Source organism: Salvelinus fontinalis, chromosome 9, assembly GCF_029448725.1.
Source record: "Salvelinus fontinalis isolate EN_2023a chromosome 9, ASM2944872v1, whole genome shotgun sequence".
NCBI classification, from domain to species: Eukaryota; Metazoa; Chordata; class Actinopteri; order Salmoniformes; family Salmonidae; genus Salvelinus; species Salvelinus fontinalis.
In genome coordinates this window covers 52,350,253-52,374,596 of record NC_074673.1, presented here as the reverse complement: position 1 = coordinate 52,374,596, position 24,344 = coordinate 52,350,253, and the positions used below count along the sequence as shown (strand labels likewise).

The 24,344-nt window shown below is 47.2% G+C and overlaps 1 protein-coding gene across 1 annotated transcript in view; it reads left to right on the top strand.

Moving 5' to 3' along the window:
- Nucleotides 1–24,344, top strand: part of itga11b (integrin, alpha 11b) — a 108,201-nt gene that overhangs the window by 70,892 nt on the left and 12,965 nt on the right. The window contains exons 13-23 of the mRNA XM_055932982.1: nucleotides 2,494–2,638; nucleotides 3,318–3,466; nucleotides 4,300–4,443; nucleotides 5,419–5,622; nucleotides 5,783–5,913; nucleotides 6,019–6,182; nucleotides 16,082–16,224; nucleotides 16,713–16,823; nucleotides 21,303–21,388; nucleotides 23,576–23,780; nucleotides 24,037–24,135. Of these exons, the coding sequence (XP_055788957.1) occupies nucleotides 2,494–2,638; nucleotides 3,318–3,466; nucleotides 4,300–4,443; nucleotides 5,419–5,622; nucleotides 5,783–5,913; nucleotides 6,019–6,182; nucleotides 16,082–16,224; nucleotides 16,713–16,823; nucleotides 21,303–21,388; nucleotides 23,576–23,780; nucleotides 24,037–24,135 (1,581 nt within the window). The remainder of the gene's footprint in view (nucleotides 1–2,493; nucleotides 2,639–3,317; nucleotides 3,467–4,299; nucleotides 4,444–5,418; nucleotides 5,623–5,782; nucleotides 5,914–6,018; nucleotides 6,183–16,081; nucleotides 16,225–16,712; nucleotides 16,824–21,302; nucleotides 21,389–23,575; nucleotides 23,781–24,036; nucleotides 24,136–24,344) is intronic.

The following is a 24,344-nucleotide window of genomic DNA, read 5'->3' as shown; positions in this document are numbered from 1 at the left end:
AGACAGAAGCCACTCCTCAGTAAAGGGCACATGACAGCCCGCTTGGAGTTTGCCAAAAGGCACCAAAAGACTCTCAGACCATGAGAAACAAGATTCTCTGGTCTGATGAAACCAAGATTGAACTCTTTGGCCTGAATGCCAAGCATCACGTCTGGAGGAAACCTGGCACCATCCATACGTTGAAGCATGGTGGTGGGGATTTCTTTCAGTGGAGGGACTGGGAGACTAGTCAGGATCGAGGCAAAGATGAATGGAGCAAAGTACAGAGAGATCCTTGATGAAAACCGTCTCCAAAGCGCTAAGGACCTCAGACTGGGGCAAAGGTTTACCTTCCAACAGGACAACAACCCTAAGCACACAGCCAAGACAACGGAGTGGCTTCGGACAAGTCTCTGAATGTCCTTGCATGGCCCAGCCAGAGCCCGGACCCAATCGAACATCTCTGGAGAGACCTTAAAATAGATATGCAGCAATACTCCCCATCCAACCTGACATAGCTTGAGAGGATCTGCATTGAATAATGGGAGAAACTCCTCAAATACAGGTGTGCCGAGCTTGTAGCATCATACTCAAGAAGACTCGATGCTGTAATCGCTGCCAAAGGTGCTTCAACAAAGTACTGAGTAAATGTTCTGAATACTTATGTAAATGTGATATTTTTTTTATTTTTTTTTATAAATTAGCAAAAATTGCTAAAATCCTGTTTTTACTTTGTCATTATGGGGCTTTCAATTTTAGAATAAGGCTGTAACTTAACAAAATGTGGAAAAAGTTAAGGGGACTGAATACTTTCCGAAGGCACTGTATAGCTGTCCAATAACAAATTCTGATGGAATGGCTTGTCCTGCACAACCCAGAGTGCATTGAGTGAATGTTGGAACAAGATCTTGGTTCCTTTTTAAACCTAACAATGTGAACGCAAGGAGGACTCAGACCTGACAAAAGAGTTGAGTCCTCATTCAAAGGCAAGGGCAGTGTGAATACAAAGAGACCTGAGTTATTTAGCTTTTCTTTTACCCCAGAGTTCACTTTTAAAGAGGACTGAGATCGGTTCTTTTAAAGAGGACTGTGTGTGAAAACACCTTTAAAGGATATCACAGAAGGGCCATTCAACTTACTCTCTATCTGTCTGTACATGCAAATTAGTGAATAAACTATTAGCTAATACCCAAATCCTTAAAATCATAAGTCATGGATAATACTGTATCCATCCCAATGGGAGACGTACTTTACTCCGCAACAGTTGCCATGGCAGCCAGTCAAACTGTCCACGTCGACAGCCTATAACTGTGAGTGAGGGAATACTTGGCCATGGCGTATCTTCACAACAGCCCCACTGCTGTCTTGATTTAGCCATGACTATAGCGTTGGCTGAAATCTGTCTGCTGGCATGGTGTCAGTATTTGAACTTTTATTAGTAAATTCACATGGGCTGTATATGTAGCACTATACAACCCTGTAGAACACGGTTTCTCTTGAACACCTTCTTTCTCTCTTCCAAAGTTGAAGGATTAGCTGTCGATTTGTCCCAATAGTACAAATTGTTTTAACTGATTGGGGTTATTAAGAAAGCGGCGTTGACTAGAAGATAGAAGACATCTGAGGTCAGCTCTGAATCAGTTGTGTGTATTCAGTTTGTGTTGGTTCTTCTGGTTGCTTAGCTACTGAATCAGAACACGTTGCTATAGTACCGTACATGCAGTCTGCTGAGTATAGTTTGGTGGTCAATGCTAACCTGGTCCCAGATCTGTTTGTGCTTTCTTGCCAACACCTATGGTCATTTTCAAGCCACGTGACCATTGGAGACAGCAAGACGCCACAAACAGATCTGGGATCAGGCGAACTTGAAGTATGGTGACAGTGGTGATAGCTTCACCGGTATCTAAAACAATAATACAAAACAGTATGAGAGTTTGACAGGGCTCAATGAACATTCCCATGCATCATGCAGCCTAATGGAGCATTGCACACACTGCTGGGGATTTGGTCGTTGAGATGTGTAGAGATGTGTAACTCACGGTTTAATGACTTTCACCTCTGGACATGACATACTGTACAGTGCGTTCACATCTGTGTGTGACGGTGTGTGTATAGTTCATTCAACACCACCTGTGTGTGTATGTGTGTTTGTGAAATGTACTCACATGTTTTCATTGTGAAAGTTTAGCAATGATGGTGATGCATTCATGTTGGAAAATGTAACCAAGCCGTTTGTTTCCTTATTGCCCGGTGCTCTTGTACTAGGGTTGTAAAATCCATTAGAGAAAAACAGGATAGGGAGTGGAAAATTACCAAAGAATAAATCAACTCACTGAAAGGATTGGACTTACTGAAAAGACAAAATGTTCAACCCATTATTTCGCATAAAAGACATATCTGTCCACCATCATCACTCGCTGCTTTGGTACCTCTTTGTACAGTGGCGAAAGAGGTACATTGACCGAATGAGAGATGTGTATTTGGCGAGTGATGTGAAAATGCTTGTTCCTGTAGGATGGCATATTGGTGGGGGCCGTGGGGGCCTATGATTGGAACGGGGCTGTTCTAAAAGAGACACGTCATGGGAAGGTAGTCCCACCCAAGTCCTCCTATCTGGAAGAGTTCCCAGAAGAACTGAAGAACCATGGGGCCTACTTGGGTGAGTGAACTGGATGGGCAGGTAGAATTGTGTAGATGGATGGATGGATGGATGAATGGATGGAAGGACAGATGGATAGATGAATGGATAGATGGATGAATGGATAGATGGATGGATGCATAGACTAATAAATAAAGAGATGGATGGATAGATGAATGGGTGTGTGGATAGATGAATAAATAGATGGATGGATGAATAGTCTGTCTAACATTGCATGCAGTACTATACTAAAGTGTGTTTTATTTTCCTTTTTTGACAATATAAAAACAATAGACAACTTAACATTTACACACATACATTTCCACAGACATTAATGACATCACATACGCTCAGACCCACAAGTTCTTTACCTATTCTGTCCGTCTCATTTTCTCTCATTTCTCATCCTTTGAATGTCTCCAGTGCTTGTAATACTTTATGCCATATGGCTTCAAATTGTACTATTTTGTTTCACTCTGGAGCCCAAATTTTTTCTATATTTAGATAATAATGCATTTGATTCACCCGATGGCGGGTCATCTTGATTTCCAGTTTTTAAGAAAATGTTTTCTCAAAATGATTGACAAGGAAAATACAGTTCAACCGATTGGTTATCTCACTGCACACCCATAACTGCACCCTCTCCCATAACTTTTGGACAGTGCATTCAGAGAGTGTGTCCTTGTGTCCAATCTCTCAGGTTACACAGTAAATTCAGTGGTGTCGGCCAAAGGCAGGCAGCTCTATGTTGCTGGAGCCCCTCGCTTCAACCACACAGGCAAAGTCATCATCTTTACCCTGAGAAACAATGGCAACCTCACCATCCTACACTCACTCAAGGGCCAGCAGGTGAGACACACCAAGAGATATAAATCATTAATACAAGGGGGCCAAGGACTGAACCTTGGGGGACACCATTACAGGCAGGTGCTTGAGTTGATTTGCTTAAACAAACAAACACACACCAACACGACACACCGACACTGACAGTGACAACCACACACACATTGACACACACACACACACACACACACACACACACACACACACACACACACACACACACACACTGGCTCTACGTGTCAAGCTTGTGTGTGCACACGTGTGACACATTGGAGTCTTCGTTACATTATGGTCTAGACTCGGCTGCCCCGTCCAGATGGCCTTTGTCTCATCGACCCATGTGCTTCTCATTTGTATGCATCCAATCAAAACAGGGTTTTCTACTGAGCACAGATGCATCGCCCCGGGCAACAGGCTCCCTGTAAATAAGGGCTAACCACTGTGTCAGATCAGACTGTTGTTTGAGGGAGGGAGAGGGAGAGAGGAGTAGAGTCCTAGAGTCAGTGCTGCGCATTCCTGAGGGGACATTAGAAAAGCAGTACGCCTCTAGGATTAATTACGGCTGCTGTGGTGTTTTCTGAGGTAGCCTGAGGCCACTGGGGCAAGATTTACAGTAAGCTAGTGCGGCTGGGATGTGTTAGGTGGTGCATCCTGTCTCAGATGCCTCCCTTTCCCTCTTACACTCCTTCCTTGCTTGTGGGGTATGTGGACTAAAAATACAATTAGGACAATTAAATGGACTTGATATGAATGGGGTTTTCCCCTCACTGGATGCTATGGGCGGTAATTGTACTGTGTTAATTTAACACTTTTCAAATTGTGATATGGTGTGTCTGTAGATTGGGTCATACTACGGGAGTGAGCTAGCTCCTCTGGACATAGATGGGGACGGTGTGACAGACTTCCTCCTGGTGGCAGCGCCCATGTTCTTCAGTAAGGGCTGGGAGAGGGGCAAGGTCTACATCTACAGGGTGACTCAGCAGGTGAGAACGAGGAGAAGTGAATCGGAGTGTACGTGAACACTATATATGCAAAGGTATGTGGACACCCCTTCAAATTAGTGGATTTAGCTATTTCAGCCACACCTGTTGCATACAGGTGTACAAAATCGAGCACACAGCCATTCAATCTCTATAGACAAATATTGTCAGTAGAATGGCCTTACTGAAGAGCTCAGTGACTTTCAGCATGGCACCATCATAGGATGCCGCCTTTCCAACAAGTCAGTTCGTCAAATTTCTGCCCTGCTAGAGCTGCCCTGGTCAACTGTAAGTGCTTTTATTGCGAAGTGGAATGTCTAGGAGCAACAACGACTCAGTCGCGAAGTGGTAGACCACACAAGCTCACAGAATGGGACCACTGAGTGCTGAAGAGCGTGGTGCGTAAAATTTTCCTGTACTCGGTTGCGACACTCACTACCGAGTTCCAAACTGCCTCTGGAAGCAACATCAGCACAGTAATTGTTCATTGGGAGCTTCATGAAAGGGGTTTCCATGGCCGAGCAGCCGAACACAAGCCTAAGATCACCATGCGCAATGCCAAGCGTCGGCTGTAGTGATGTAAAGCTCGCTGCCATTGGACTTTGGAGCAGTGGAAATGTGTTCTCTGGAGTGATGAATCACAATTCACCATCTGGCAGTCCGACGGACGAATCTGGTTTTGGCGATGCCAGGAGAACGCTACCTGCCCAATGCATAATGCCACCTGTAAAGTTTGGTGGAGGAGGAATAATGATCTGAGAATGTTTTTCACGGTTCGGGCTAGGCCTCTTAGTTCCAGTGAAGGGAAATCTTAACGCTACAGCTTACAATGACATTCTAGACGATTCTGTGCTTCCAACTTTGTGTCAACAGTTTGGGGAAGGCCCATTCCTGTTTCAGCATGACAATGCCCCCGAGCACAAAGCAAGGTGAATACAGAAATGGATTGTCGAGATTTCTCTCTTTCTCTATCAACAGAGCCATTTCCTTTTGGAAGGGACACTTGAGGTCTCCGACCAGTCCCAGAACTCTCGTTTTGGTGGAGCGATGGCCCCTATCCCTGATATGAATGGTGACTCGTACAGTGAGGTAGTGGTGGGAGCTCCTCTAGAGGACGACCACCAGGGGGCCATCTACCTGTTCTACGGCCAGCTCAATGGCATACAACACAAGTACAGACAGGTGAGCTCAGTGGCACACAACCCCTAGTCATGCATTGGATTATTCAGAACCAATACTAAAAGTATTTTTTTGCTGTCTCACTAACTGGCTTTTTCTCCCTCCCTCCCTCCCTCCCTCCCTCCCTCCCTCCCTCCCTCCCTCCCTCCCCTCTCTCTCTCAGAGAATTGGAGCAGCAGGCTTCTCTGCTGGTCTGCAGTATTTTGGCCGCAGTGTTCATGGGACGATGGATGTCAATGAAGACGGGTTGGTGGACTTGGCAGTGGGCGCGTTGGGTGCAGTAGTACTGATCTGGTTAGTGACACACACTCACCCCAACACACTCCCATTCCATTGCAGTCCCACCGTTCACACACAGACACACTAATGATGGCCCTTATGCCCCTTCTCTTCCCTCAGGTCTCGCAGTGTGGTGCGCATCCAAGTCAAAGTCACTTTTGAACCGGAAAAGATCAACACATTCAACAAGGACTGCCGCAGGGGAGGCAAGGACGTCACCTGCATGTCTGCCATCGTGTGTATCAGTCTGGATGCCAGGACTCAGATGCAGAGCCATGGAGTGGGTGTGTTTGGTCTATTTGGGCATTATTACTCAATTCAAAGTGTTGGAATGAGCGTGTGCGTGGCGTGTTAGTGCGTGCATGTGGTTTCATGTAGATCTTGGTTGGGACTCCTAACTCTTGGTTCATTGAGCTCTCTGACTAGATTCTGACTGCGTATTGCAGTAACGATTTGGGTGCACAATGAGACCAACAAAACCTCAAGTACCACAGAGCAGAGCTGTTTACATAAAGATCCCCTTGTTCTCTCTCCTTTACACTAGGGGATTTTTTATGTGATTTGATTTGATTTGGATCTCTTTTAGTCCTCATTTGGACTAATCTTCCAAGAGTCCTTAAACATGTGAATTTGTGAAAGAATGGGTACTAGTGAAACTTTGATCACTCAGCTGAGTAACCACAAAAACAACAAGGCGATTTGCATGTATACAGTGCAGCACTTTTCACGTTTACGTTGGACGTGCAAAACTCACCCCAATGTCCCCTAGAAAATAGGACCTACATTTCTGCTTGCATGCGACTTCCCTATCAAGGTGTTTTGGTAGTTCCCTTTTGCACTACGCTTTCTGCGCACTTACTATATAGTCAAATCTATCCTGCCCTCTACCCATTGTGACAATAATGGTAGGTGGATCGTTTGTCCAGATCTGCAATAGGTTAACTAGCAATCATAGCACACATACAAATTATTCAAAGCTGCACCAATTCTCTATATAAATCCACAAGAACATAGAGAAATAGCTGATAGGCAGCGGAGAGGCCAGGTGTCTCATTGCACATGAAATAACAGTCAAGACATGAGACACGCAGCTCAAAAAGCTCCCCTAGCGCTACAAAATCTGCGATGCATATTGAAACAGTCATTTTCAATGTTTTTTCCCAAAAACCTTCCCCAACTAAACGTTGACTGCAAAATAGGCCTACCTGGCAGAATGATATCATGAGGATTGTTATCAATCGGGTGCACCTTTGTTTTGCATACTCCGTCATTCACCACAAAAATCTGAAGGGACATAAAGTATGGAGAATGTTTGCGGGGTGGTCTAGAGGGAATCTTTGCATTTTTCAAACCCCTGAAACAGTTTTTTCCTGCAATTTAGAGTCATAATGATAGTTGATTCTATGTAAAAAAATAAGTATATTTTTTTGCATATCCAAGCATATCTATTGAGCTGTCTGGAATGTGACATAACCCCCCCCCCCCTTAAGGTGCGAACTCCGGGCGCACTTAAGGTGCGAACTCCGGGCGCACCAGCACAAAGTTTAGGGGAGGGTCTGGGTGGGCATCTGACCACGGTGGTGGCTCAGGCTCTGGGCGAGGTCCCCACCCCACCATAGTCAATCCCAGCTTACGTTTCCCCCTACGACTGACCACCCTCCTATTCCACCCACTTAATTCTTTGGGTAACATCTATACAAGGGGAAGCACCAGGACAGAGAGGTAGCTCAGGACAGAGGGATAGCTCAGGACAGAGGGATAGCTCAGGATAGAGAGGTAGCTCAGGATAGAGAGGTAGCTCAGGATAGAGGGGCAACTCCGGACTGAAGGGCAGCTCCGGACAGAGAGACAGCTCTGGACTGAGGGGCAGTTCTGGATAAATAGCCGCTCTGGGCTGAGGGACAGCTCATGACTGGCTGACGGCTCTGGATGCTCATGGCTGGCTGACGGCTCTGGACGCTCATGGCTGGCTGACGGCTCTGGACGCTCATGGCTGGCTGACGGCTCTGGACGCTCATGGCTGGCTGACGGCTCTGGACGCTCATGGCTGGCTGACGGCTCTGGACGCTCATGGCTGGCTGACGGCTCTGGACGCTCAATGCTGGCTGACGGCTCTGGACGCTCATGGCTGGCTGACGGCTCTGGCAGATCCTGTCTGGTTGGCGGCTCCGGCAGATCCTGACTGACAAATGGCTCTAGCGGCTCCTGACTGACTAACGGCTCTAACGGCTCGGGACAGACGGGCGGCTCTAATGGCTCGGGACAGACTGATGGCTCAGACGGCACTGGGCAGACGGATGGCTCAGACGGCACTGGGCAGACGGATGGCTCAGACGGCACTGGGGAGACGGATGGCTCAGACGGCGCTGGGGAGACGGATGGCTCAGATGGCGCTGGGGAGACGGATGGCTCTGGCCGGATGAGGCGCACTGTAGCCCTGGTGCATGGTGCCGGAACTGGAGGCACCAGGCTAAGGACACGCACCTTCAGGCTAGTGCGGGGAACAACAACAGGGCACACTGGACTCTCAATGCGCACTATAGGCCTGGTGCGTGGTACCGGAACTGGAGGTACCGGGCTGAGGGCACGCACATCAGGGCGAGTGCGGGGAGAAGGAACAGTGCGTACAGGGCTCTGGAGACGCACAGGTGGCTTAGTGCGTGGTGCCGGAACTGGAGGCACTGGGCTGGAGACACGCACCATAGGGAGAGTGCGTGGAGGAGGAACAGGGCTCTGGAAACGCACTGGAAGCCTGGTGCGTGGTGTAGGCATTGGTGGTACTGGGCTGGAACAGGAAGGTGGCGCCGGAAATACCGGACCGTGGAGGCGTACTGGCTCCCTTGAGCATTGAGCCTGCCCAACCTTACCTGGTTGAGGCGAGGTGGAATAACCCGCACCGGGCTATGTAGGCGAACCGGGGACACCATGCGTAAGGCTGGTGCCATGTAAGCCGGCCCGAGGAGACGCACTGGTGGCCAGATATATAGGGCCGGCTTCATGACATCCGGCTCAATACTCAATCTAGCCCTGCCAGTGCGGGGAGGTGGAATAACCCGCACCGGGCTATGCACACGTACAGGAGACACCGTGCGCTCTACTGCGTAACACGGTGTCTGCCCGTACTCTCGCTCTCCACGGTAAGTACAGGGAGTAGGCGCAGGTTTCCTACCTGACTTCGCCACTCTCCCTTTAAGCCCCCCCCAATACATTTTTGGGGTTTTCTCACAGGCTTCCTACCGCTTCGTCGTGCTGCCTCCATACGCCGGTATCCCTCCTCGCACTGCGCCAGAGAATCCCAGGCGGGCTCCGGCACTCGACCTGGGTTGATCGCCCACCTGTCGATCTCCTCCCACGTAGTGTACCCCAGATCCTTTTCCTGCCTCCGAGCTAGCTCCTCATATCGCCGCCTCTCTGCTTTCGCTGCCTCCAGCTCAGCTTTGGGGCGGCGATATTCTCCTGGTTGAGCCCAGGGTCCCTTACCATCCAATATCTCCTCCCATGTCCACGAGTCCTGGTACCGCTGCTGCTGTTGCTGCTGCCCGTTGCCACGCTGCTTGGTCCGGGTTTTGTGGGTGGTTCTGTAACGGCTCTTCATCCGAAGAGGAGGAGCAGGGATTTGACCAAAACGCAGCGTTTTGATATGACATGATGATTTATTTTACAAGACGAAGACGAAACGAAATACACTTGGATAATTACAAAACAAATAAACGATGTAGACAGACCTGGACGACGAACTTACATGAAACACGAAGAACGCATGAACAGGGAAAACTGACTACATAAAAGAACGAACATACAAACAAACCGAAAACAGTCCTGTGTGGCGCAACGACATACACAGACACAGGAGACAACCACCCACAACAAACAATGTGAAACAACCTACCTTAATATGACTCTCAATTAGAGGAAACGCCAAACACCTGCCTCTAATTGAGAGCCATACCAGGCAACCCTTAAACAAACATAGAAACAGAAAACATAGACTGCCCACCCAAACTCACGTCCTGACCAACTAACACATACAAAACTAACCGAAACAGGTCAGGAACGTGACAATAGCCTGCAATTGCTTCTTGGTAGCTAGTTATGAGTTATGAGATTGGGAACCTCAAATTGGCTAAGGCCAACTTCATAAAATTCCTAGGTGACTAGTAGAATTACAGAGGAACAACAACAACAAAATGTAAATAAATAAATAAATAATAAAATAAAGAAATGGACAAATCTGTGCCCCCTATGGGCATGACGCCTCTGTACTCTGCCATCACAAATGTACTGTGACTAAAACTTAGCTGGGACGTGCTTTCAATGGTGCTCTCCAACACCTGACATCAATATAGTGAAGTGGGGTACCCTGACTTGGATTCAAACCCTGGTCCCTGTGACTGTCATTCCAAAACCTTTAAACTGTCACAATCCTCGCAATATGAGCCATGATACAATTCCTATCTAATGGGTTAACCCTATTGGCACGACGCATAGGCTGTTTGCCTTTCACGCCAGTGACCCGTTTTCACTTCCTAGTCCTGCTGTTTGTTACACTGGTGTCAGAAGTGGGAATACCAAAAGGCTAAAATCTCTTGGTGAGGTTGTTAGGTGTTGTACAAAAGTTGTTTAGTGTTATTTTCAAGGGGTACAACTTTTTTTTCTTTTTTTCTTATGATATGTTTTATCGCTGGCTCGCCTCACTTAAAAAAAAAAATATCCTTCAATATACAGTTCATAAAATTTGTATGTGTAACGGTCCTGACCTGTTTTATGTTGTTTTTGTATTGTGTTTATGGTCAGGGCGTGTGTTTTGGGTGGGCAGTCTATGTTATCTGTTTCTATGTTGGTTTTGGTTGCCTGGTATGGCTCTTAATTAGAGGCAGGTGTTTTGCGTTTTCCTCTAATTAAGAGTCATATTTAGGTAGGGTGTTCTCACTGTTTGTTTGTGGGTGATTGTCTTCCGTATCTGTGTTATGTCTTGCACCATACGGGACTGTTCGGTTGTTCGTTTCGTTTCGATGTAGTCTGTTCCTGTCCGTGAGTTTTACGTTTTAGTTAAGTAAGTTCATGTTCAGGTTTTTTCGTCTACATCGTTTTCTTGTTTTGTATTTTTGAAAGTGTTTTGTTTTTCGTGTTGCCATCATCGTGTCAAATAAAGAGATGGCTTATTTCCCTAATGCTGCATTTTGGTCTGATGATCCTTCTCTCCTCTCCTCATCCGAGGAAGAGGAGAACGACAGCCCTTACAGAATCACCCACCACGCTAGGACCAAGCGGCAAGGGAAAACTCAACGGAGTAAGGGACAGGAAAAGAAGGAGCAATGGACTTGGGACGATATATTGGACGGAAAAGGTGTCTACACATGGGAGGAGATCCTGGCTGGTAGGGATCGCCTCCCATGGGAACAGCTGGAGGCACTGAGGAGAGCAGAGGCTACCGGAGATTATGAGGGAACGCGTCTGGCACGGAAGCCCAAAAAGCCCGTAAGTAACACCCAAAAATTTCTTGGGGGGGGGGGGCTAAGAGGTAGTGGGCCAAGGGCAGGTAGGAGACCTGCGCCCACTTCCCAGGCTTACCGTGGAGAGCGGGAGTACGGGCAGGCGCCGTGTTACGCAGTAGAGCGCACGGTGTCTCCTGTACGAGTGCATAGGTCAGTGCGGGTTATTCCACCTCCCCGCACTGGCAGGGCTAGATTGGGTATTGAGCCAGGTGTCATGAGGCCGGCTCAACGCGTCTGGTCTCCAGTGCGTCTCCTCGGGCCGGCATACATGGCACCTGCTTTACGCATGGTTTCCCCGGTTCGCCTACATAGGCCGGTGCGGGTTATTCCACCTCCCCGCACTGGTCGGGAGACCGGGAACATTCAACCAGGTAAGGTTGGGCAGGCTCAATGCTCAAGAGTGCCAGTACGCCTCCACGGTCCGGTATTTCCGGCGCCACCTCCCCGCCCCAGCCTAGTACCTACAGTGTCTACACTACGTACTAGGCTACCAGTGCGTCTCCCGAGCCCTGTTCCTCCTCCACGCACTCTCCCTGTAGTGCGTGTATCTAGCCCGGTGCCTCCAGTTCCGGCATCACGCACTAAGCCTCCTGTGCGTCTCCAGAGCCCTGTACACACTGTATCTTCTCCCCCTACTAATCCTGATGTGCTTGTCCTCAGCCCGGTGTCACCAGTGCCGGTACCTCGCATCAGGTATAGAGTGGGCTTTGAGAGTACAGTGTGCCCTGTCCCTGCTCCCCGCACTAGTAGGAAGGTGCTTATCCTTAGCCCGGTGCCTCCAGTTCCGGCACCACGCACCAGGTCTACAGTGCGCCGTATCCGGCCAGAGCCATCCGTCTCACCAGCGCCATCTGAGCCATCCGTCTCCCCAGCGCCATCTGAGCCATCCGTCTCCCCAGCGCCATCTGAGCCATCCGTCTCCCCAGCGCCGTCTGAGCCATCCGTCTCCCCAGCGCCGTCTGAGCCATCCGTCTGCAATGAGCCTGCAAAGCCGCCCGTCTGCCATGAGCCTGCTAAGCCGCCCGTCTGCCATGAGCCTACAGAGCCGTCTGCCAGACAGGAGCCGCTAGAGCCGCACGCCAGACAGGATCTGCCAGAGCCGCCAACCAGACAGGATCTGCCAGAGCCGCCAACCAGACAGGATCTGCCAGAGCCGCCAACCAGACAGGATCTGCCAGAGCCGCCAACCAGGCAGGATCTGCCAGAGCCGCCAACCAGACAGGATCTGCCAGAGCCGCCAACCAGACAGGATCTGCCAGAGCCGCCAACCAGACAGGATCTGCCAGAGCCGCCAACCAGACAGGATCTGCCAGAGCCGCCAACCAGACAGGATCTGCCAGAGCCGCCAACCAGACAGGATCTGCCAGAGCCGCCAGCGAGCCATGAGCAGCCAGAGCCGCCAGCGAGCCATGAGCGTCGAGAGCCGTCAGCCTGCCATGAGCGTCGAGAGCCGTCAGCCTGCCATGAGCGTCGAGAGCCGTCAGCCTGCCATGAGCGTCGAGAGCCGTCAGCCTGCCATGAGCGTCGAGAGCCGTCAGCCTGCCATGAGCGTCGAGAGCCGTCAGCCTGCCATGAGCGTCGAGAGCCGTCAGCCAGCCATGAGCGTCGAGAGCCGTTCAGTCAGGATCTGCCTGAGTATATCAGCCGGGACCTGCCCCTTGTCCCGGTGCTGCCCCTTGTCCCGGTGCTGCCCCTTGTCCCGGTGCTACCCCTTGTCCCGGTGCTACCCCTTGTCCCGGTGCTGCCCCTTGTCCCGGTGCTGCCCCTTGTCCCGGTGCTGGCTGTTCATTTAGGGGATGTTAGTTTTAGTGTGGTCATTGGGAGGGGAAGACAGAAGCGGGGAGTGACTATGGTGGTGTGGGGACAGCGTCCAGAGCCTGAGCCACCACCGTGGTCAACTGCCCACCCAGACCCTCCCCTGGACTTTGTGCTGGTGCGCCCGGCGTTCGCACCTTGAGGGGGGGGTTCTGTAACGGTCCTGACCTGTTTTATGTTGTTTTTGTATTGTGTTTATGGTCAGGGCGTGTGTTTTGGGTGGGCAGTCTATGTTATCTGTTTCTATGTTGGTTTTGGTTGCCTGGTATGGCTCTTAATTAGAGGCAGGTGTTTTGCGTTTTCCTCTAATTAAGAGTCATATTTAGGTAGGGTGTTCTCACTGTTTGTTTGTGGGTGATTGTCTTCCGTATCTGTGTTATGTCTTGCACCATACGGGACTGTTCGGTTGTTCGTTTCGTTTCGATGTAGTCTGTTCCTGTCCGTGAGTTTTACGTTTTAGTTAAGTAAGTTCATGTTCAGGTTTTTTCGTCTACATCGTTTTCTTGTTTTGTATTTTTGAAAGTGTTTTGTTTTTCGTGTTGCCATCATCGTGTCAAATAAAGAGATGGCTTATTTCCCTAATGCTGCATTTTGGTCTGATGATCCTTCTCTCCTCTCCTCATCCGAGGAAGAGGAGAACGACAGCCCTTACAGTATGGCCTTGGGGACAATACAGTTATGCTATCTAGACTAGCCTACAACACCACAATGCAATGAATATTTGCATTATTGTTTTCAAGTGAGTACAATTGAGTACAATTCTACTCTAGGCTGTACACTTCAGTGACGCAAACCTTGACATCAAACCTAAAGCTTCAATATAGCCAAAATGTTTGTCATTTAACTTTTTTAATGTATTACCTTTTATGTGTGGCATAAACACAACCAGTCACAATGTTTCAATCTGATTAGGCTACTTCAAAAGTCTCCCGTAGGATACCTGCACACATTCATCCACTCCACTCTAATATAATTCCAGCATCCGAACTGCGCACCGTTCATTTGAGGAATGGAACGAGACATCCATTACAAAACACCAAAAAGTTTAATGACGTTCGGAGATTGTCAAGCCAAGCCTTCGATACTGAGTAGGGAGGGGTGTATTTTCTGTTTGTCGAGATTGACATATTCCACTTGATTGTGATGTTGAAAACACAAACCATGGTGAAGCACTCAAAGTCAGTAATCGGTATGCAGTTTTGCATTGCTTATTTGTTGTTTTTTGGTGCATTGGCACAGAATCCTTTTGCTGGAAACTTTGTTGCCAATATTGCATATAATTAAGCAATAATGCTCGAACGGGTGTGGTATATGGCCAATATACCACGGCTAAAGGCTGTTCTTTGCACGACACAATGCGGAGTGCCTGGATACAGCCCTCAGCCGTGGTATATTGGCCATATACCACAAACCCCTGATGTGCCTTATTGCTATTATAAACTGGTTACAAATGTAACTAGAACTCTAAAAATACATGTTTTGTCATACCCGTGGTATACCTCGGCTGTCAGCCAATCAGCATCCAGGGCTCGAACCACCTAGTTTATAGTTATAAATATAGCATAAATATATATATTTTTTAAAATATTTATTTATTTATTTATTTTAAATCTGATTTCCCCCAGCCGATCATTGTCTGCAGCCAGCTCTGATCTTAGTGTAATGAGATGATGATGACAGGCAGGGAGAGTGCGCTTGTCAGTGGAGGTCGGACCATCAACCTTCTGGCCCGTAGACCTGCGTGGGATCGACTGTGCCATAAAACAATGCTGAAGTGGTCAAGTCGATATCCATGTTTAGAAACACAGGGTCACTACAGTTATTTTTTATTTGTGGTGGTAATCATTATTTTCGAGTTAATTTTATGAGGGGGAGGGTGTGCGCATTTTTTTACAGTACAAAGGGAGGGTCATGTGACATTTTTTTTTTTTACCTCCCCAGGGTTAGTGGTCGTTGTTGTGTCTGTGTGTAATTCCTGTCAGATGTGTGGCTGGGGTCAGTCCGTTTTATCATGAAAACTTTTTTCCTAATGTCCTAAGCCCAGGGGCTCGGGGGAACTCTTTAAAGTGCGTCACTCAGAGCCACGGAGAGGGGCTTAAAGTGTGTCGGTCTCTGTCTTCCCTTTCAGTCCTCCCTCCCTTTCCCCTCCTTCCCCTAGTCTGGTTTATATTAGACAGAAGTGTGTATGCACGCAGGCATACACACACACACACACACACACACACACAAACACACACTATCTCTACACGCATAGAAGTGGAGCAGCGTATCTCCTGATTTACCTCAGGGTTATAGAGTTGCCTACTTTCAAACCCACTTTAAGATGAAAGCAGAACCTGACAGACACAACATACTGTGCTTCCACTTTTTCCACTCAGCATTCTCCTGTTACCACGACCGCCCATGGCGAGAGGAGAAGCCGGAATGAAAAATATGAAAAAAAGTCTAGTCTGTGTCCTCATCTCGTTCATGCCCACAGTTGGACAGAATGAGAGGAAATATTTATTGCCTGCTACATACAGCTAGCCCTCACTGACATATAATTCAAGCCTAAAGTCATCTAAAAGCAGCAGGTGCCAACATTTACTGCCTGTCAAGACAGTTTAGTGGACATGAACATCAGACAGTTGTCTTCTCGTGTGACTGATGGCATTTGAACCTGGGTCTTCTGTGTGCAGAACATCATATTAGCCTGCTAAGCCAAAGCATTGGCTCAGGCTGAGGAGCCAATAAAACTGTTGAGGTCTCAGACAAGGTTTCTCTACACGTGAGTGTGGTCATCGAAGTGACAGAACCACCACTGTTACACCACTGTTACACTCACACACACTCTTTATCTCTCTCTCTCTCTCTCTCTCTCTGCGTGTGGTTAGGTGTGTGGTACAGGGTGCTGATAGACGAGAGGAGGCACTCTCCCAGAGCATCGCTGGATGACAATGACAGACAGCAGCTGTCAAGGAATCTGACACTACAAAACGGGGAGGAGTCCTGTGAACATGTCCACTTCTATGTTCAGGTCAGTGAGCACAGTCTCAGGCTAAGCACCTGCAAGTAAAAGCAGTTCATGTTTTAATTCTGCATAATCTTCATTATTACTGTACACATTTTATTGTACATACATGTTCTGTATTGAAACTAGTTGTGGCAGGGAGTAGACTTTTTCCATTCTAGAAATACATTTACATTTACATTTAAGTCATTTAGCAGACGCTCTTATCCAGAGCGACTTACATTTAACCTTTATTTTAACTAGGCAAGTCAGTTAAGAACAAACTCTTATTTTCAATGACGGCCTAGGAACAGTGGGTTAACTGCCTTGTTCAGGGGCAGAACGACAGATTTGTACCTTGTCAGCTCGGGGATTTGAACTTGCAACCTTTCGGTTACTAGCCCAACGCTCTAACCACTAGGCTACCCTAGAAATTCTAAAATGGAAAAGAACCCTCAAACTAAGGCAATGGGGAATTACATTTCTATAGTTGACTTTCCACCTTGCTCCAACAGGAAACTGCAGACTACGGCCATCCCATAGTGTTTGTGGTGAAGACAGGTCTGCAGAGTCCAGACCAAGGCCCGGTGCTGGACCACGGCTGGCCCACTACCTATAGGACTGAGGTGAGTAATTTAGTTCAGTTACCTTTGCATTCTTGGGTACAGGAACAATCATGGCCATCTTGAAGCATGCTGGGACAGCAGACTGGGATAGGGAAAGATTGAATATGTCCGTAAACACACCAGCCAGCTGGTCTGCGCATGCTCTGAAGACGCGGCTAGGAATGCCGTCTGGGCCGGCAGCCTTGCAAGGGTTAACATGTTTAAATGTCTTACTCACAAGGGCCTCCCGGGTGGCGCAGTGGTCTAGGACACTGCATCGCAGCGCTAGCTGTGCCACCAGAGTCTTTGGGTTCGCGCCCAGGCTCTGTCGCAGCCGGGAGGTCCGTGGGGCGACGCACAATTGTCCGGGTTAGGGAGGGTTTGGCCGGTAGGGATATCCTTGTCTCATCGCGCTCCAGCGACTCCTGTGGCGGGCTGGGCGCAGTGCGCACTAACCAAGGGGGCCGGGTGCACGGTGTTTCCTCAAACACATTGGTGCGGCTGGCTTCCGGGTTGGAGGCGCGCTGTGTTAAAGAAGCAGTGCGGCTTGGTTGGGTTGTGCTTCGGAGGACGCATGGCTTTCGACCTTCGTCTCTCCCGAGCCCGTACGGGAGTTGTAGCGATGAGACAAAATAGTAATTACTAGCGATTGGATACCACGAAAATTGGGGAGAAAAGGGGGTAAAATAAAAAAATAATTCTTACTCACGTCGGCCACGGAGAAGGAGAGCCCACAGTCCTTGGTAGCGGGCCGCATCGGTGGCACTGTATTATCCTCGAAGTGGGCAAAGAAGGTGTTTAGTTTGTCTGGAAGCAAGACGTTGGTGTCCGCGACGTGGCTGGTTTTCCTTTTGTAGTCTGTGGTAGACCCTCTGTGGTAGACCCAGTCTGTAGACCCTGCCACATACGTAGGTTTTAATAGTCACAGTGGGTACAACATCTCCTATACACTTCCTTATAAACTCACTCCCCGAATCGGTGTATACGTCAATATTATTCTCTGAGGCTACCCGGAACATATCCCAGTCCATGTGATCAAGACAATCTTGAAGCGTGGATTCCGATTGGTCAGACCAGCGTTGAATAATCCTTAGCACGGGTACTTCCTGATTGAGTTTCTGCCTATAGCAAAATGGAGTCGTGGTCAGATTTGCCGAAAGGAGGGCGGGAGAGTATGCATGTATGGAAGTTAGAGTAACAATGATCCAGTGTTTTTCCAGCGCAAGTGCTACAGTCGATATGATGATAGAATTTAGGTAACCTTTTTCTCAGATGTGCTTTGCTAAAATCCCCAGCTACAATAAATAAATCCTCAGGATACATGGTTTCCAGTTTGCATAAAGTTCAGTGAAGTTCCTTGAGGGCCGTCGTGGTATCGGCTTGAGGGGGGATATACATGGCTGTGACAATAACCGAAGAGATGTCTTTTGGGAGAAAATACGGTCGACATTTGATTGTGAAAGGAAAATGCTGCAAAGGTTCCTAAGGACTAGAAGCGAGGCAGCCCGCTCTGCCGGCGCCGTTGTAACTTTTGTACCTGTGTCCTGGTTCTGATACATACTTTTGCTTTAGAGGGGACCTGTTATTTGGCTTTACACCAATTTATTATACTATATTTCCTACTATCTATGCAGGACCCTGAACAGCTTCTACACCCAAGCCATAAGACTGCTAAATAGTTAGTTAAATAATTAACCAAATAGCTACTCGGGCTATTGGCGCTTGTGTCACGGCCGTTAACAGAAGTAGACCAAAGCGCAGTGTTGTGAGCATACCTATTCCTTTATTTATATGACGCCGACAAAAACAATAAACAATCCAAAACAACCGTGAAGCTAAAGGGCTATGTGCCACAAACAAAGTTAACCTCCCACAAAGACAGGTGGGAAAAAGGGGTAGCTAAGTATGGTTCTCAATCAGAGACAACGATAGACAGCTGTCCCTGATTGAGAACCCTACCCGGCCAAAACATAGAAATACAAATAATAGAACTAAAGAACATAGAATACCCACCCCAAGTCACACCCTGATCAAACCAAATAGAGACATAAAAAGGATCTCTAAGGTCAGGGCGTGACAGCTTGACCCTTATTGCACAAACCTTTTGACTCATCACTTATGCTGCTGCTACTGTTAACCATCTGTCACTTTATTAGTAAACTCAGCAAAAAAAGAAACATCCTCTCACTGTCAAATGCGTTTATTTACAGCAAACTTAAGATGTGTAAATATTAGTATGAACATAACAAGATTCAACAACTGAGACATAAACTGAACAAGTTCCACAGACATGTGACTAATAGAAATGGAATAATGTGTCCCTGAACAAAGGGGGGATCAAAATTAAAAGAAAAGTCAGTATCTGGTGTGGCCACCAGCTGCATTAAGTACTGCAGTGCATTTACTCCTCATGGACTGCACCAGATGGACTGCACCTTCCACCAAGGCACCTGCAAGTTCCCAGACATTTCTGGGGGGAATGGCCCTAGCCCTCCGATCCAACAGGTCCCAGACGTGCTCAATGGGATTGAGATCTGGGCTCTTCGCTGGCCATGGCAGAACACTGACATTCCTGTATTGCAGGAAATCACTCACAGAATGAGCAGTATGGCTGGTGCCATTGTCATGCTGGAGGGTCATGTCAGGATCAGCCTGCAGGAAGGGTAACACATAAGGGAGGAGGATGTCTTCCCTGTAACGCACAGCGTTGAGATTGCCTGCAATGACAACAAGCCGAGTCCGATGATGCTGTGACACACTGCCCCAGACCATGACGGACCTTCCACCTCCAAATCGATCCCGCTCCAGAGTACAGGCCTCAGTGTAACGCTCATTCCTTCGACGATAAACGCAAATCTGACCTTCACCCCTGGTGAGACAAAACCGCAACTCGTCAGTGAAGAGCACTTTTTTCCAGCCCCGTCTGGTCCAGCGACGTTGGGTTTGTGCCCATAGGCGACAATGTTGCAGGTGATGTCTCATGAGGACCTGCCTTACAACAGGCTTACAAGCCTTCAGTTCAGCCTCTCTCAGCCTATTGTGGGCAGTCTGAGCACTGTTGGAGGGATTGTTCGTTCCTGGTGTAACTCGTGCAGTTGTTGTTGCCATCCTGTACCTGTCCCGCAGGTGTGATGTTCGGATGTACAGATCCTGTGCAGGTGTTGTTACACGTGGTCTGCCACTGCGAGGACGCTCAGCTGTCCGTCCTGTCTCCCTGTAGTGCTGTCTTATGCATCTCAAAGTACGGACATTGCAATTTATTGCCCTGGTCACATCTGCAGTCCTCATGCCTCCTTGCAGCATGCCTAAGGCACGTTCACGCAGATGAGCAGGGACCCTGGGCATCTTTCTTTGGTGTTTTTCAGAGTCAGTAGAAAGGCCTCTTTAGTGTCCTAGGTTTTCATAACTGTGACCTTAATTGCCTACCGTCTGTAAGCTGTTAGTGTCTTAACAACCGTTCCATATGTGCATGTTCATTAATTGTTTATGGTTCATTGAACAAGCATGGGAAACTTCTTAGGGATAAGCTTCCTGCTAGCGGGACACCAGCCGACAACATCCGTTGAAATTGGAGGGCGCGCAATTCAAATAAATAATTGTAATATTAAACATTCATAAACATACAAGTATCTTATATCATTTAAAAGCTTAAATTCTTGTTGATCTAACTGCGTTGTCCAATTTACAATAGGCTTTACGGCGAAAGCATACCATCCGATCTGAGGACGTCTAAAAAGTTACCGTTAAACTTCGTCCAAACAAGTCAAACGACGTTTCTATATAATCCTCAGGTACCCTAAAATGTAAATAAACTAAAATATTTCATACGGAAAGTAGTATGTTCAATAGGAAAGCGAAATTAGTATGCCCGCGCCCTCTCCCTCGCTTGCCGAAAGACGGATATTGTTCCGGTGCTCTCCTTACAAAAACTCAAAATTCTTGCTTGTTTTTCAAAAAACAAGCCTGAAACCTTGAATGAAGACTTCTAGTGGAAGCCATAGGAATTGCAATCTGGGAGCCGGAATTACATAGGAACGATAGGTTTCCATTAAAAGATCCTGGGAAAGGTTGGTTGGTTTTTCTTCGGATTTTCGCCTGCCGTATCAAAATATTGGGCACGTCAGTCAGGCAGAAATTCAGGAAACTAGACTCTATCCCTAAGAAGTTTTTAAACCCTTTACAATGAAGATCTGTAAAATTATTTGGATTTTTATGAATTATCTTTGAAAGACAGGGTCCTGAAATTACCCCGTACCCCTGCACATCGACTCAGTACTGGTACCCTTGTATATAGCCAAGTTATTGTTACTCATTGTGTATCAATTATTACTTTTATTATTACGTGTTTTACTTTTCTATTATTTCTCTATTTTGTTTCTCTCTGCATTGTTAGGAAGGGACCATAAGTAAGCATTTCACTGTTAGTCCACACCAGTTGTTGATGAAGCATGTGCCCCCAAAAAAATGTATTTGATTTTTTGATTTGATATCTCTCTGTAGATCCCCTTCTGGAATGGCTGCGAGGGGGATGACAGCTGTGTCTCTGACCTCATCCTGCACAGTCGCACAGACCTTCTAGACCGCAGGTGACTTTTTAGCCCTCAGAAACACACACAATACACGCACACTTTTCTGAGATGGTGTCTGTATGTCCAATCCCAAGTCATCCCTTTAGCCACTCCCCTTTACAATTCACTCTAATAGACAAGGTGGAGTTTCCCCTATACTGTTTCCACCCATCTGGAAATAGAAAAAATTCCTCTGGGAACCCACCAATCATTGAATCATTGAATTCACCTTAAAAAAGGTTGGCATAGTGGTCTAAGGCACTGCATTGCAGTACTAGCCATGCCACCAGAGATCCTGGTTAAAGTCCAGGCTCTATTGCAGCCGGCCGCGACCGGGAGACCAATGGGGCGGCACACAATTGGCCTAGCGTCGTCTGGGTTAGGGGAGGGTTTGGCCGGCAGGGATGTTCTTGTCCCATCGCGCATTAGCGACTCCTGTGGTGGGCCGGGCGCAATGCACAATGACACCAGGTGTACGGTGTTTCCTCCGACACATTGGTGTGGCTGGCTTCCGGGTTAACCTGTTTGGGGTGCAAGCCCGACCTCGGACCGAAAATGACAACAGCTGCAGAGCGCGAAATTCAAAATCTATTTTTTAAAAATATTTAACTTTTACACATTAACAAGTCCAATACAGCATTTGAAAGATAAACATCTTGTCAATCCAGCCAACATGTCCGATTTTTTAAATGTTTTACAGAGAAAACACCACATATATTTATGTTAGCTCACCACCAAATACAAAAGTGGACAGACACGTATGAATTATGATTATGAAGTATGAATTATGATTGAAGTAGCATGCACAACCAACCGAAATAAACTAAAACCAACCTAAAGAGCCCAGAAAAAACGACCTCAGATGACAGTCATATAACATGTTACACAATAAATCTATGTTTTGTTCATAAAAAGTGCATATTTTAGCTATAAATCTGTTTTACATTGATGCTACCCAAAAATGCTAATACATAGCTACAGTCTGAATCCAGCCGGGAGTAGCCAGAGAAAATACATACACCAACGTCGGCTACTAATTACACCTCATAAAACATTTCAGAAAAACATATGGTGGATAACTAATGAAAGACAGATATCTTGTGAATACAGACAACATTTCCGATTTTTGAAGTGTTTTACAGCGAAAACACAATATATCGTTATATTAGCTAACATCATAAGCTAGCATAAGGCAGCATTGATTCTAGTCAAGCGCTAGCCTAGCATAGTTAGCAGCGTTAGCATTCAACAGTTCGACATATATATGAAAAAGCATCCCAAATTGGGTCTTATCTTTCTTGGTACTCCATCAGAATGTTGTAACGGGGTCCAATGTCCAGTAGAGTCTTTAGTTGGGTTCCAGAACGAATTATTTCCCTCTTTGGTTAGCTAGCACGGTAGCATTGCTGCGCCAGAAAGCGTTTCTTCAAAAAATTCTTCCGTCGTTTCACATCTAAAGTCCAGAATAAATTGCAATAATATAATTAAAGTATATTGAAAAAACCTACTTTAGGATGATTTTGTGACATGTAGCAAATAATATCGTAGTCAGGCATCATATTCAACGTTACCTACCTTGTTCCAGAAGCCGAGATCAAATTATCCTTCGCGCCCGGATTTTTATTTTAACTGCGCAGCTCTCACAAGAAGTTCTGTTATTCAGTCCAGGGACGAGATATTCGACTCCTTTCAATTCTCACTTCCGCATTACAGTCTGACGTACGCCTCTGACGTGTCCCTATGGTCCCAAGTCAAATGGCCTTTTATAGAGAAGGTCTTAAAGAGACACATCGCATTTTGGGAAACTCAATTCGGCTGGGAAAATGGCTGTAAAAATATTTCTGTTCGACTTAGAGAAACAATTCAAACCTTTTTAGAAACTACAGACTGTTATCTATCCAACAGTAGTAAATATATGCATATTGGAAAATAAAAAGTTTCTTAGGAGGCCGTTTGAAAATGTGCACACATTTTCCAGTTTTTTCAATATTCAGCGTGCAGCCCAAACAGGTTAGCGGGCGTTGTGTCAAGAAGCAGTACGGCTTGACTGGTTTGTGTTTTGGAGGACGCGCGGCTCTCAACCTTCGCCTCTCCTGAGTCCGTATGCCTCTCCAGAGACTGTAACTACCAATTGGATACCACGCAATTGGGGAGAAAAGGGGGTAAAAACGTGGCGCTAATGTTCATGTCTGTCTATGGACAAAGGCAGTTCTGTAGGCCAAGGGAGCGGGCCGCATGGGCGCTGTGTCACCACCAGGGGGCCTCGGTGGGCTCGGAGCGAGTGGTGGAGGCGTCACGCAGGAGGCTGGTGGTAGAAGCTCGTCTGGAGAACCAAGGAGAGAACGCCTATGGCACCACGCTCAACATCTCCCACTCCCACAACCTGCTCTTCTCCAGTCTCATAGTCAAGGTAGGAGCAAAACGGAGGATAACCATGGTATGGTTGTGCAAACTGTCGCTGCATAGTAAGTTCACATCATATCAGTGAGGGGAGAGGTCATACACTAACCCTTAAATGTTTCTCAGACATGAGTTAGATAGACCACGTCATGACATCTCTTACTATGTTAAGATTACAGCATAAATAACATATGACTGTTTGTGATCAAATTAATACATTAGGTCTTATTCAGCACTTGACTCAGCGTATCTCTGTCACCCTGCAGGACCACTCAGACATCCAGATTGAATGTCGTGCTGAGGACAGGGAGAGGAACGATAGGACCTGCAATGTCAGCTCACCCTTTATGAGGTCACTGACCCAGGTACTGTATCTGATCAGCTCTGTTGCTGGCTCCTGCCTCGTCAGATCATCACCCTCACTACATCTCCTTGCCAATACTAGAGGTTTTCAATTGGACACATTTAGTTAACATTACTAGGGCCAGCATTTTTGCTTACCAAAGCATCTGACCAGGAAAAACTGAGGGACTTACTAGATTTTTGCCTTGTCAGGCCACAAGGTTTGGAAGAA